Raw genomic sequence first — 15,018 nt, forward strand, 5'->3', positions numbered from 1 at the left:
GCATGTGTCTGCCTCCCAGGTACTGGGATTAAAGGTATATGCCACCACACCCAGCTTACAAATTGAGTTTCTAAAAAGTACAGATGCGCTGTGAGAAACATAGACAGTTCATAAAACAGGAAAGTATGTCCACACCTACTATAAAATGGAATGGTTTTCAAAAACTAATTATTCTTGACAATTCTCATGATATATACAATGTGTCTAGGTCATATCCACCTTCAGTTCCCCCTCCACATTCCCCAGAACCTCTAACACACGCCTCTCCCACCTTCATGGCCCTTTCTTTTTATTCTTTATAACACACTAAGTCCAGTTAATGTTGCCTGCATCTGCATGGGTATGAGGGGGTCCACTTATTATCTGGCAACCATGCTCCTAAAGAAAAATACAGCTCCCCACCCTCCAGCAGCCGTTGAGTGCTGATAGCTCCCCAGCTACAGATGGAGCACCATTAGTCCCTCCTCCATCCACTGCTGGAAGAATTGTTGTTGTTAGTAGTAGTAGTAATAGCAGCAGCAGCAGTAGTAGTAGTTTTTGAGACAGGGTTTCTCTGTGTAGCCATGGGTGTCCTAGAACTCGCTCTGTAGACAAGGCTGGCCTCGAACTCAGAGATCGGTCTGCCTCTGCCTTCTGCGTGCTGGAATTAAAAGGCGTATGCCACCACTGCTTGGTCATTCTGGAATTATTAACTGGCTTGTTCTAATGCAGATAACCACAGAAGCTGTGAGTGCATGACTACAATGGTCCTGTCATGTTCAGAAAGCAGCCTTCCAATCCTCTGGCTCTGACACTCTTTTTTCTCCCTCTGCCATGATGTTCTCTGAGCCTTAGTGGGGTCAAACCAATGTCTTATTTCTGCCTGAGCACTCAACAGGCACCTATTCTCAGCACTTTGACCAGTTATGAAAAAAAAAACTTCTCTAACAAAGTTGAGAGCAGAACTAAAAATATTATTAAAAACATACAGCTGTATACATTTACATTTTCCTCAATTTTTTATATGGCAAGTTTGCTTAAAATGAGGCTATTATCCATAATTCTGAATCTAGGCATGATGCTAACCACTTGAACATTTAACACTTTTCTTTATACATTTTGTTTTTAAAAAAATATATGTCATACAACCTTTTAACAAAGAGACGTACTACTCTTTTTGTCCCCAACATAATATTTCTCTTAATTATTTGGGAATTTTATAGAGTGCACCCTGATCACACATCCCCTCAAACAAAACAAAAACCACAAGTCAAATTTCTGTTGCCCATATCCTCATTAGAACATGGTCAAATTCTTACTGGCCAGTGCCTTAAAGAAAACGGAATCGTCCTCTCACCCCACCCCCATCCCATCAACAGTGGAGAGCTACACTTCAGTGTCTTTATTCTTACAGTCTGGGTTTTGATTAGTACATAGCCCACTGCTCTTCAAAAACTACTACCCCCTCCCTTTGGAGAGGTGTGTGTGTGTGTGTGTATTCATGTGTGTATGGTTGCACATTCATGTGTGTAAGCCAGAAGACAACTTTGGGTGTCATTTTCCCTTGTTTTTAGAGACGGGTGTCTCACTGAGATCTTTGACTTACCAAATTAGGCTATCGGTCTTGGCTGGTCAGCAAGCCCCAGGGATATCCTTGCCTTTACCTCTCTACTGCTGGCATTATAAACATATACCACCATGCCTTATATTTTTTTTTTTATGTCAGTCTGATGTGTGCGCATGCGCCCATGTGTTCTTATGCTTGCATAGCAAACACTTTAATGACTGAGCTATCCTTCCAACCCCCTTTGTTTTATTTTTATTGTATCTTACTCATGTGGCTGTTTTGCCTGCCTGATGCTCATAAGCTAGAAGAGGTGCTGGATCCCCTAGAACTGGAGCCCCGATGGTTGTAAGCTGTTACGGAGGTGCTGGGAAATGATCAGAGCTTCTCTGGAAAGAGCAGCAGGTGCTCTTAACCACTGAGTCATCTCCCCAGCCCTCAACACCTCCCCCTCCCCCTTTAAAAGCCATTTAAAATAATACATGCTTGTGCTAGGAAATATGGGTGGTATAAAAACATAAATTAAACTTACTTTGTTTATGAAAAGGGACATTACATAATCTAAGAGACTTTTAATTTCCAAATTAAATTTTTGTGGTGGTGGTGGGGTCGAGCCAGGTCTGTACACATACTAGGCAAGCACTTCACCACAGGTTCCATGTCCTGCCTTTAACTTTTTTTTAGTTACAGTACAAAACGCTAGGTTTCATCATGACAGTGTCATCCATATATTTCAGCCCACTCTGCTCACGTTTGCCCAAGTCCTGTACATCTCCTTTGTTTCCCCACCAGTCCCGTTTGCTTTCATGTCTCCCCACACACACGTTTACACAGTTTCCCATGAAACTGAAGAAGAGAAGCACATATGTAAACTGTCGTCTGATCTCTAGTCTGTGGCACATAAGCACAACTACACATAACACACACACACACACACACACACACACACACACACACGCGCAGACACTCAAAAAATTAAATAAGCTTCTTCTATGTGGAGCAGCCAGAAATGCGTTTACCTGAGTCTGGCTTATTTGATTTAGCATAATCCTCTCGAGTTCGATCCATTTTCCTGAAAATGATTTAATTGCATTCTCCTTTACAGCTGAATAAAATTCAGTTGTTATATGTATAGCATATTGACTCATCTGTTAATGGCCTTCTAGACTGGTTCCATTATCTTGGCTATCATGAGTACTCCAGCAGTAAACACTCATGTGCAAGTATCTCTATGGAGGATGTAGTCCATTCCTCTGGATATATATACACCCAGTGGTATAGTTGAATATTGCGGTAGTTTTATTTTTAGTTTTCTGAGGAATTTCTACACTGATTTCTGGCTGCTCACAAATATCCAAGTGCTGGGATTAAAGGTGGTACCCTGCTTTGCATTTCTTTTTTTTCTTTCTTTCTTTCTTTTCTTTTCTTTTCTTTTCTTTTCTTTTCTTTTCTTTTTTCTTTCTTTTTTTTTTTTTTATTTTTCGAGACAGGGTTTCTCTGTGTAGCCCTGGCTGTCCTGGAACTCACTCTGTAGACCAGGCTGGCCTCGAACTCAGAAATCTGCCTGCCTCTGCCTCCTAAGTGCTGGAATTAAAGGCGTGCGCCACCACCGCCCGGCTGCTTTGCATTTCTTAAGATTATATCCTGAGCTCTTATTCTACATCTTTAAGATTACTTTAGTGGCTGCATAATCTATTATAAGGCTATATTCTAGTTTATTTAGTCAGTCTCCTGTCATTAGGTCTATTCTCTATTATTATTATTATAATATTGAAATAAAAATTATGAGTTCAGTTACGTGTGGTGGTATATACTTGTAATCCTAGCCCTTGGGAGGTTAAGTCAGGAAAAGTGTGTGTCCAAGCCCAGCTTGGGCTATATTGCAAAAAAAAAATATGGAGCTTAAGAATATGGAGAAGGTAGAACCTCCTTACATTTCTAGTAGGAATGTAAAATTGTGTATCTAGTGTGAAAAGAGTCAGATAGCTCCTCAGAACTTTAACATGGTGATGCTATATGAACTAGCAAGTGAACTGCTGACTATATGCCTGGATTTTTGCTTGGGTTCAGATAATAAGATACTGTAGACTGGATTGTTTCATCAACAGAGTATACATATTTCACAGTTTTGGAGACTGGAAAATCCAAGATCTAGGTAACAAAAGGGTTTCCAGGATGGCCTCATTCTGTGGCTTGCAAATGGCTTCTTCTTTGCTGGACTCTCACTGGTTGGGATTTTGTTTTTGTGTGCTCACATATTTTTAATGTCTCACCCTCTTCTTAAATCCTAGTGAATTAAGGCCCCACCCTATGACTAATTACTGAGATAGTCTTGAAAAAAAAAAGGGAAACTTCCTTAATAAATTTCTGGTAGCCTTTGGTACCTTTCTTGAGGAAGTATCTTTTTTATTAGTATAGAAAGACTTCTCAGCCAGGGCTACACAGAGAAACCCTGTCTCGAAAAACCAAAAAAAAAAAAAAAAAGAAAGAAAGAAGAAAAGGAAGAAAGAAAGAAAGAAAGAAAGAAAGAAAGACTTCTCATAAAATCAGGCATATGTATGTGTATATATGGTTGGTTTTTTCTCTCTAGTTTTTTTTTTCTTTTATCATCTAGTGAGGAGAGAGAGAATGTTTTACGTGTGTGTTTGATGTGGGTGGAGCTTACAAGCTATGCTATGCGTGTAAAGATCTGTAAAGTTGTCACTTAACAGACTGATTCATTCCTACGTTTATGTGAGCTCTGGGAGCCAACTCAGGTTGTCTGGCTTGCAAATTTAGTGCCTTTTGCCACTGAGCCATTGCACTGGCTTTCTAGTATTTTTAATGTGCAAAAATGTCATTTTGATTAAAAATCAGAGACTTTGTTTGTTTGTTTGTTTGATGAGACACGGTTTCTCTATTCAGTCCTGCCTGTCCTGAAGCTTGTTATGTAGACCAGACAGGCCTTAAACTCACAGAACTGCTCCTGCCTCTGCCTCCTAAGTAAAACCTGTTTGTCTCCATCCTCTGTTTTATTGCATTACTTATGTGCTTGGAAAGTCCTATATCTGTTCCTTGTCATTATTTTGTGATCTAAATTTGTTTTTATGTACAACAATTAATTCATCTGGAATATATTTTGACAAATGGTATGAAGAAAAAATATAACCATATTTTCTACCAATTAGCCTATTATCTCATAATTATTCATGAAATCATACTTCCCTTTTATAATGGTATTTATTAGATGGTAAATTCTTGCATATTCTAGAGATTGTTTCTGTGTTCTGTTTTATTGAGCTATGCCATGCAGTTTAAAGAATAGTGTATCATAGATTTATATATTTAATAAATACAGGTCAAAAAATAAATGGTACTCATTTTTCAGATTTATTTTCTGAATTTAGCAGGTCCATCTGCTAAGGTCTCTTACTGGGAAAAGCAATGCCTCTGCCCTTAACTGACAGAATAACCCAGATCACTGGATTGTTTAAAGCCTTTGTCTCTTGATCTGTCAAGTGAGAAAATATTCTTTTAGCTGGCATCCAGTATCTGTTTAGTCAGGGTTAAAAGACGTAGCTGATAGAGTATATATATATATATATATATATATATATATATATATATATATATGTATGTATGTATGTATGTATGTATGTATGTATGTATGTATGTATGTATCTACTATATTGGAATGGCTTACAGGGTATGGTCTGGCTAGTCCAATAATGGCTGTCTCCTGATGGCCAAGAATCCAGTAAATAGTTGTTCAGTCCACGAGACTGGATATGCCAGCAGTCTCAGTTTGGTGCTAGAATCCTGGAGGATTCCTAAGAGAACTTCTGGTCTTCAGTCTATGTTCAGTCAGTCTGGTTTTTAGTTTATGTTCCTTCTTTCATATTCTTTTATGGACCATCAGAAGATGTGGCCCAGAATTAGGGTGAGTCTTCCTTTCTGATTAAGAAAATCCCCCACAGGCTTGAGTTTTAATTGATTCCCGATATTGCCAAGTTGATAAGAAAGATTAGCCATCACAAGACTGAAAGAGCTAGTGGTAAAAACATTTTGATAAAGAATGTCAACTATCCATCCTCCCTCCCTGCCTTCCTCACACCCTCCCTCCCTTTGTTTCAGATAAGTCTCACTATGTAGCTCTGGCTGGCCTAGAACACACTATATAGACCAGGCTGGCCTCAAATTCAGAGATCTGCCTGCCTCTCCTCTCCAGGTGCTGGGATTAAAGGCGTGCAGAGCTCCTTGAGTTCTTTGGGTTAGTTGCTGTGCTGGGTAGGTAGGCTTGCTCCTGTTTGGGATTTGGTATTGACCTCTCTTTCTCCCTCCCACAGAACGCTTCGACCATCACTGCCCCTGGGTGGGAAACTGTGTTGGAAAGAGGAACTACCGCTACTTCTACCTCTTCATCCTCTCTCTCTCCCTTCTCACAATTTATGTCTTCGCCTTTAACATCGTCTATGTGGCCCTCAGTGAGTATACAGAGCAGAGACTGTGCTGACAATGGGCAGGGAAAGGCTTAGGGGGAAGTTGGATTTATGATGGTGCACTTGCTCAGGAGCAGACAGAAGCATGTATTATTGTCTGCTCTTGGGTTGGACTACAAGTCTCAGCTCACATTGGTAGATATTTACTGATTATTCTGGCCTTCTCTCTGGCCATCTGCTGGCAAGAATGGGCCCATAATTTCTGAGCCACAACCAGAGTACCAGGTGGTTCTGAAGTGATTGAAAAGGTTGGGTACGTATTTGTCTCTACACACCCTCTCATTCTGTCTTGTAAGATAGACCTTTGTGTTACATGGTAGAAGGGCCTCTACCTGTTAGTGGATCATAGTATACTCCAAGAGATGGAAACCAGCCACCCACATGCTTGCATGTGCACACACACAAAGCAGCTAAGGACACAGTGTGGAGCTAAGCAAGTGGTCGCGAAAAGGGAGGGGCTCTAAGCTGGATGTCGCACAAGGGAGAAGCCTTCATGAGAAGATCTTTCTATGGTACTTCTGGTTTCTTTCATCTGTGGCTGTCCCACTACATGTCTATATTTGGGGACTGGGAAGAGGAAAGGGAACCTAATGCTTGGTTTCTCCAGCTCTGGCCCAGTGCCTAAGCACTAGAGCATGTTGGGAATGTGAACTCAGTCACCAGCTTTCAGGTAAAGAGGAAACTCTTTACCCTTGCCCCAGTGGGACCTTCTCTCTTGCCAGAGTATATAGCACAGGACAGGGAGATGAGGAAGTAGGTAGTCAATAGGGAGATATATACATATTACTAAAGTCACTAATTTTTCTTTCTGCTCCTCTTCCCAACTTCACAGAATCCTTGAAAATTGGCTTCCTGGAGACACTGAAAGAAACTCCTGGAACATATCCTCCCCTGGCAGTTCGTCCGTGTGAAGCCGTCTGAAACTGCTTGCCAGCATGTTTTCCCTGCAGTTCTCCCACTATCTAGTTTTCCAGACGTCAGTGACTGCCAAAGCCTAAAATTAACAAGCGTAGTCCTAGCGTTAGCAGCTAGGATGGAAACTTGTCAGGACTCTAAGGGAGGCTAACCCCTCACCTCTTTCTTGGACCCTCCTGTCGTTCAAGAGTCCTTCCAGGCTCAGCCCTGAGTCCTCTAGCTGGCGGCCCTCTATGCCAGTGCCCTTTTGTGCTATGTGCTGGAAGCCCCGCCCTCCTGTTTCAGTGAAGGCTTATTTTGTGCAGCGGTTACATTTCTGAAAAGGGGATTTAGAAGAGATTTGGATAAACCACATCTTGTTTCCATCCCACTGATTTTTTTCATTTAGAACGTTTATTGTTGGTGGGATTTCCATTAACAGTGGTGGGCAACATTGTTTAGCTCTGGCATCTTCCTAAATGTCCCTTTCAAAGAGCCAGTGACAAACAGGCAAATGATACACACTGCAGATGCTAGAGATTTATTCATAGTGGATAAACAGAAATGCATTAACTTTCATAAGGGATCTATCCAGTGAAGTTTAGAATTCATCTATAGTTATATGCACATAATTTGGTTTTCTGTGGTACTTGTTCCGAGTGGTAAAGGGTTTGACTGATCTCGTGAATATGAACTGAAGCATCAGGTCCCCTACGTAGCATAAATTCTCCAACATTCCTTAACCTAACCTCACTGTTCTGGAAGTCCTCATTTGCTTCTTCACTCTCTGGTCTGTTGTGGGGCTGACTGGATTTCACACTTTCCTTGTGGCTCTCAACCAGACCACCAATGAAGACGTGAGTCAACCTTCTCTTCCCACTTATATCCTTCTCCTCTCCACGCCCATTCCCTTGTTACCTGCTAGGAAAGCAAGCATGTGTCCAGGGGCTGAAGACTGAGACAAGTGGGAAAAAAACCTGGATTGGGAGATTTTGTAAATAAAAGGCAGACAGCTTTGTTTGGAGCTGAATGCCGCTAGAACATTAGGAAGAGGTTGAAAAGTTGACTAGACGTGCCTTTTAACTAGTTATGGGTATTTAAAGACTAGTTGAAGTCCTAGTGTGATGGAACACTTCTATAATCACAGTGCTTGCTAGAGAAACTGAGACAGGAAGATGTCAAGTTGAAGGCTATTCTGGGCTGCATAGTGACAAAAAGGCTACCATGAGCAACATAGCTAGACTTTATCTCAAAACAGGCAAACAACAACAAAAAGGGTAATCAGTGCTTCTAAATTTGGAATAGAGAAGAATAGTTGCACCAAATGAATATTTACTTTTAAGGAGTTACCAATTCATATTCATTATGAATAGTTAGAAAACACAGTTGAACAAATGAATAAATGCCTGTAACTTTACCTTCTACCTATCACTTTTGTTAGTGGCATGATTTAGAGTCTTCTAAATGTGTGTAGGTTTGATCTTATATAAGTGTTTACATATACACTATAGTTTACATTTAATTTTTATTTCACTTTTTTGTATAATATATTTTGGTCATATTTTTCTCCTCTCTCAGCAGATCTTCCCCACCTCCATACCCACCTAACTTCATGTTTTTTTCTCTTAAAAGAAAGACAAGAATAATAAAAAAAATTCTAGACAAACCAAAAAAAGAAAAAACCAAATATGACAAAAAGAAAACAAATCAAAGTAAAACAAAACAGAAGCACCCCCCCACAAACAAAAACCGAAACATATAGTCTATTTTAACTATTCCTGCACATGGGTGGGGCCTACCCTGGAGTGTGGTTGTTAGATCCAATGACACTCCACTGGAGAAAATGGACTTTTCTTTCCCAGCAGGTATCAATTGCAAATAGCTTCTTGGTTAGTGGTAGAACTTTGAGTTCTACCCCTTCTCTGTTTTGGAATTCTGTGCAGGCCTTGTGTATGCTGTCACAGTCTCTGTGAGTTCATATGTACAGTGTATTTTGAAAACAAAATAGAACATGTACATTTTTCTTTTTTTAACTCTTATATTTTTCATGTTCAGCTATTTCTTTTGCAAGCTAAATGTATTAATCTGTGCACATGTGCATGAACAAATGCACGGTGGGATATCAGAGGACAGTTTGTTTCTTTCCTTTTACCATGTAGGTCTTGATGACTCAGCTCATCAGGCTTGGTGGCAAGTGCCTTTCTTTATCCGCTGAACTCTCTTCCTGGCCCCTAGTTTTTCATTATTTTGTTAGAGAATATATACACCATAAGACATTTGTACCATCTTAAACATTCACAATTTTTTCTTAATTTATTTTTAAGACTTGAGGTTTTGAGACTACTATATAGACTAGGTTGGCTTAGCACCCAGGATCCTTCCTTGGCCTCCCAAGTACTAGGCTTTCAGAGTGTGTGATATCTTTAACTGTTTTAAATGTGCAGGTCAGTGACATGTTGTGCATTCAGTTTATTGTGTAATTGTTACCTCTTGCACTTCTTCATCAGCCCACACTGCTCATATTTCTTCAACATACTTTTTCAATATAAGCCCTGGCTTTTGTCTTGCAGATCAAAGGATCATGGACAGGGAAGAACCGTGTGCAGAATCCGTACAGCCATGGCAACATTGTGAAGAACTGCTGTGAAGTGCTTTGTGGCCCCTTGCCCCCCAGGTACTCAAGTAACAAAAATGCCCTGGACTCTTAAGCTGAACTACTCAAACCTATCCTCTTGCCTGCTCTGCTGCATTCTTCTGCATGGAACTTCTTGATATCAAATAGGTCTTCCTGGGAGTTGTCATATGGCACCATATCTACATGAGCCATAAAACCGTGTACTGGCCGTTTCGTTTGTTTGTTCCCTGGTTAATGTGACATCTTCCAGTTTGTGGAAGAGTAAATGGAAGACAGATGTATGCTGGGGGTCAGCACAGATTGCTGAAGGCATGTTTGTGCTTTCTGATGTACAGATGTTCAGTGGGGACTAAGCTGATAGAAGAGTGACTGTCAAGTCCTTGATTCATTCTTCTGTTTCTGACAGTGTCCTAGATCGAAGGGGTATTTTGCCACTGGAGGAAAGCGGAAGTCGACCGCCAAGTACTCAAGAGACCAGCAGTAGCCTCTTGCCACAGAGCCCAGTAAGTGTCGCAGACTTATGCTATGTAGGTGATAGGGACTGTGTAGACTCACTCAGCAGCTTCAAAATATAACTGTGATGTTGGACCCCGATCTCTCCAGCTTCCCTGTCTCTGATTGTGCCCTGATACTGCCTTCAGATCAGTGTATCCTAGACACATATTGATCAGTTATTTGGTGCCAACTACTTTCATACATGGTAGGGATACACCAGCGAGCGAGCAAGTCGAATGCCCTGCCCAGAGAGCATTTACTGTCTGGAGGAGATGAGGGATAAGAAACCAGAGCGTTGCTGTGTGTGTGAAGAGTAGCTTGATTAGGGAAACATAAAATGTTATAGAGGCCATGCTGTAGAAAGAGGACCATGTTAGATCTAGTTAGTGTGTTGTAAGCATTCTCCCAGGTACTTTGATCAAGATATATTTTGGAAAATATGTTCCTAAAAGTATTTGAAATTCCCTTCCGAGAGTGTAATTGAGATACAGTGCACATACCATATGATGTCTATTTAAAATAGACAGTTCCTTAGTATATGCTTATATGATCCTCACAATTTAATAAAAAAAATTCCTTACCCTCAATATTAAGAAACATTCTATATGCCTCCAAGTGTGTGTGTGTGTGTGTGTGTGTGTGTGTGTGTGTGTGTGTGTGTGTGTATGAAATATGGTCTGGGGATGGAACCCAGGGCTTCATACATGCTAGGCACTCTCGCAGCTCCCCAGGCCCTGGCATAAGATTCTTGATGCTGATCTGTGTTATATTTGGCAGTACTTCATTCCTTTATATGGCAGGCTCATATCCATATTGTATCTATCCATTCACCATTTCCACACTTTGTGTTTTTATTTCTAAAATTTTATTTATCATTGCTATGATGTGTGTTTATGTGGTACGTATGTGTGAGCATAGGCATGTGTATGCCACAACACACGTGTGGAGGTCAGGTGACAACTTTTAAAGCATCAGTTCTCTCTTCTCGAGTTGGGTTACAGAGATCAAACTTAAGTCATCATGTTTACTTGGCATATGACTTTTCCACCTTTTTGGATATTATAAGCAATGCTACTGTGAGCATCTCTGTGCAAGTTTTTGCATGGACATAGTCTTTCATTTTTCTTGGCTCTATTCCTAGGAGTAAAATTGGTGAGAGAGGCGGTAGCTCTCTATTATAGAAATTAAACATTAACATCTTTTGGGATGCTGCTGAGATGCTTTCTAAAGTGGCTGCACCATTTTACATTCCCACTAGCAGTCTCTGATAGATTATTATATGATCATTTCTATTTTAGCCTCTGTAAATGTGAAGTGTTATCTCATTGTGGCTTTGATTTGCATTTCCCTGATGACTAATGGTGCATAGGTCTTTCCATATGAGTATTAGCCCTTTGTATGTCTTCACAAGGGAAATATTTATTCAAATCTTTTGTTTTCTCTCCTCACACCCCTGTGTGTGTGTGTGTGTGTGTGTGTGTGTGTGTGTGTGTGTGTGTGTGTGTAGGTAGGTAGGCAGGCAGGCAGTCAGAAAATAACTTTTAGTGTTCCTTAATTCCAGCATACTTGTTGTTTTGTTGGTTTGTCCGTTTGTTTGGCTTGTGTGTTTGTGTGTTTGTTTGTTTGTTTGTTTGTTTAGAGAGCCTCTCCAACTGGCCTGGAGCTCACCAAATAGAGTATTCTGGCTGTGTATCAAACCCCAGTGATCCTGCTGCGTCAGCCTCCCCAGTGCTGGGGTTAGAAAAGCATGCCACCACTCTTGGCTTGCCCCAACCCTGGTTTCTAAGGATTAAACCCAGGTCCTCATGTTTACCCAGCAAGCATGGTGCCCACTGAGTCATCTCTGTAGCCCATATGTGCTGTCTTATTATGGATATCAATTTCTCTTCTATTGCTTATGTTTTGGGGCCATGTCCAAGAAACTGCTACCGAATCCAAGGTTGTGAAAATATATTCCTCTGATTCTTCTAAGAGTTTTGTAGTTTCAGCTTTTACATTTATATTTTTTATCTGTTCTGGATTGATTTTTACATATGGTAAGAGGTAGAGAGCACACATTTATTTAGTTATTTCTGTCTGTGGATATCTAGTTATTTTTCTACCATTTTTTGAAAAGTCTGTGCCATTATTTTGACACTCTTGTTAAAAAATCAATTGACTTAAATGTGTGTTTATTTTTGGACTCTCAGCTACAGTCTGTTGATCTATATGTCTGTTCTTAGGCCTATAGTACACTGTGTCTGTTGCTTTAGCACTAAACAATTTTAAAAACAGGAAATGCTGTTTCTTCAGTTTAATTCTTCTTTTTCATGTTTGTTTTAGGCTATTCTTGGTTCCTTCAAATCCTGAATGGACATTAGGATTATCTTAAAGCTTTTTAGTTTCTGTGAAGAAGCCAACTGGGATTTTGATAGAGATTACATTGAGTCTATAGATCAATTTGAGGACTGTTGCTGCCATGACATGCTTTCTGAACTATCTTTTTGCTAAAGATGGAGCTCAGTGCCAGGATACTTGCAATGCATACACACCCACATGCACACCTACACTTAGGAGAGGGGGCGGGAGAGAGAGAAGGGGGAGGGGAGGGGTGGGGGGGAGGGAGAAAGAGCACAGAAAGAACATATCTGTTCCCCTGACTGTCCTCCCTGCTTCCATGTCATGATATATATAGTTGGACAGTTGCTCTCTGCCTGGTAGGAAGGGAACCTTTACCAAAAAGATTGGCCTGCCCTTTTTGTTTGCTAGTTTTATTGGTTTAGCTTGGCTTCCTTTGATGCTGTAGTTTTAAATGTATCTTTTGCTACATAACTATTTTGTTCTTTTTGACATTAATATAAATGAAATTGATTTCCTAATTTCATTTTTTGCATCACTCATTAGAGTGTAGAGAAACACAATTAATCTTTGTTTAGCAGTCATATTCTGAAACCTAGCCAAACATGTTTTCATTCTAATAGATTTTTAGGTTTAAACTTTATTTCAAAATAGAATTTGATTTTATGTGCATACTTACTTTTTGTAAGGTTATTATTCCTCTTTCCTCCTAAATGTTTCCTTTGCTTTTGAAGGGACAGCAAGTGTGGCTACATGTTATTGTCATCATCTTCAGTATCATTTTTCTGATGAGACTGGTCCCAAATCATAACCCATAGGTTAGTGGTTCTCAGTTGAATATAGGAGAGGATGTAATTTAGAATCACTTAGCCGGGGCCTGGAGAGATGGCTCAATGGTTAAGAACACTGGCTACTCTTCCAGAAGACTGAAGTTCAATTCCCACCACATACATGATAGCTTACAACTGTCTGTTGTAACTCCAGTTCCAAGGGGATTCAACACCTTCACACAGACATACATGCTGGCAGAATAGCAATGCAATAGAATGAAAATAAACATTGAAAAAATCACTTAGGAGACATTTTAAATCATATTTATCATTTGAAACCACTTTCATTGGTTTGGACTAATAAATTCTCAATTAGGATAGAAACAGGATTGAAAACCGTTGAGTCAGACCTTGTTAAACAAGTAGAGAACAAAATTCTGTTGTGGTTGGGTGTGCTTGCCTATAATTATGGTTCATGTTATTATCATTATTTGTAACAGTAGAAACATCTGTCCATAACAGTTAAGGCTAGACCTCAACTAAGCTGTAGGTGCATTCTGGCTATGATGATGAGAGCCTGGTCTTGAGTCTGAGCTTGGTGACCTTGGCTGCATACTTTTAATGTCACTGTGGCCGAAGGTTTCTGAGGAAGAACTCAGTGCCTTTGGATTATCTGCATTTAGACTTTAAGATAGCTCTCTGTGTTGACTCTGATATCTTTTACTTCTCAGGCCTCAACAGAACATATGAACTCTAATGAGATGCCAGAGGACAGCAGCACTCCTGAAGAGATGCCACCTCCAGACCCCCCAGAGCCACCACAGGAGGCAACTGAAGCTGAGAAGTAGCCTCTCTATGGAAGAGACTTTTGTTTGTGTTTCATTAGGGCTATGAGAGTTTTCAGGGGAGACGATCAACCCGAGACAGAGAACAAATAAGCTGCCCCTTATTACTACTTTTCTTTGGTCTTTAGTCACCCAATTACTGGCATTTTTTGCTGCAAACTTTTTTTTTAAATGTTTGGACTTAAGACAGTGGCAGAAGATGCCAGTCATATCTGGCAACTGGACAAATGAGTCTCTTGGGACATGGCACTGGTTTCCCATTGTCTCAGCCACAAGGTGTCCTTGGACTCCCCTTCTCTTCCCTCCAGATCCTAGCTCTCCTGCTGGGGGTCACTGGTTTCCTTCTAGGGCTAAAGAGTCTCAAGACTGACTCGAGTCCTTTCCAGCTGCTGCGTGTCCCGAGTCCAGAGGCAGTCACAGAGACCTCTGGCCAGGGAATCCTAACTGGGCTCTTGAATCCTTCAGAATGAAGGATTGGAGAGGGACGCTGGAGGATTCTCCTGGCTCCAAAGTGCCAGCATTGCCAGCCAGTCCTTTTAGGAATAGGGCAGGTACCTTCCACTTGTATTTATTTCTATAGCTTCTCTTCTTCCCCCCCCCCCATCTACTCTCTAACATCCAAGTCCCACTCTTTCCCCATTAGATGCTATACATAAGTAGTCATGGTAGAGATAATACATTTCTCATAGGTTCTCCAGAAACTTCAATGCCTGTGCTATTCTCAGTAAGCATTGATGAGATGCCAATAACACAGCCCCTCACTCTCTGTCTCATCTCCCCTCTTTCCTCATTAGTCCTCTTTCATTTTCTCCTTTGGATTCCTGCTTCCGCTGGGAGCAGGACTGGCAGTAATAAAAGGCTGCACTTTGCTGGTTCCTTTTCCTCAGGGGAAGCCTGAGTGCTCACTTAAACACTACCCCTCAGACTTCTTGTGTAAGGCCTACGGAGGCCGCGAATGCACAAATGGGAAAGCCAAGGCACAGAGCGGCTCTCCTCTCCTCTCCTCTCCTCTCCTCTCCTC

At 40.8% G+C, this 15,018-nt stretch overlaps 1 protein-coding gene across 1 annotated transcript in view; it reads left to right on the forward strand.

Moving 5' to 3' along the window:
- Zdhhc9 (zinc finger DHHC-type containing 9) overlaps positions 1–14,597 on the forward strand; it is a 31,986-nt gene extending 17,389 nt beyond the window's left edge. Inside the window, exons 5-10 of the mRNA XM_028752362.1 lie at positions 5,869–6,006; positions 6,854–6,902; positions 7,670–7,772; positions 9,486–9,589; positions 9,957–10,053; positions 13,884–14,597. Of these exons, the coding sequence (XP_028608195.1) occupies positions 5,869–6,006; positions 6,854–6,902; positions 7,670–7,772; positions 9,486–9,589; positions 9,957–10,053; positions 13,884–14,000 (608 nt within the window). The 3' untranslated portion in view covers positions 14,001–14,597. The remainder of the gene's footprint in view (positions 1–5,868; positions 6,007–6,853; positions 6,903–7,669; positions 7,773–9,485; positions 9,590–9,956; positions 10,054–13,883) is intronic.
- Positions 14,598–15,018: the final 421 nt, after the last annotated feature.

Source organism: Grammomys surdaster, unplaced genomic scaffold, assembly GCF_004785775.1.
Source record: "Grammomys surdaster isolate TR1022 unplaced genomic scaffold, NIH_TR_1.0 60, whole genome shotgun sequence".
Lineage (NCBI taxonomy): Eukaryota > Metazoa > Chordata > Mammalia > Rodentia > Muridae > Grammomys > Grammomys surdaster.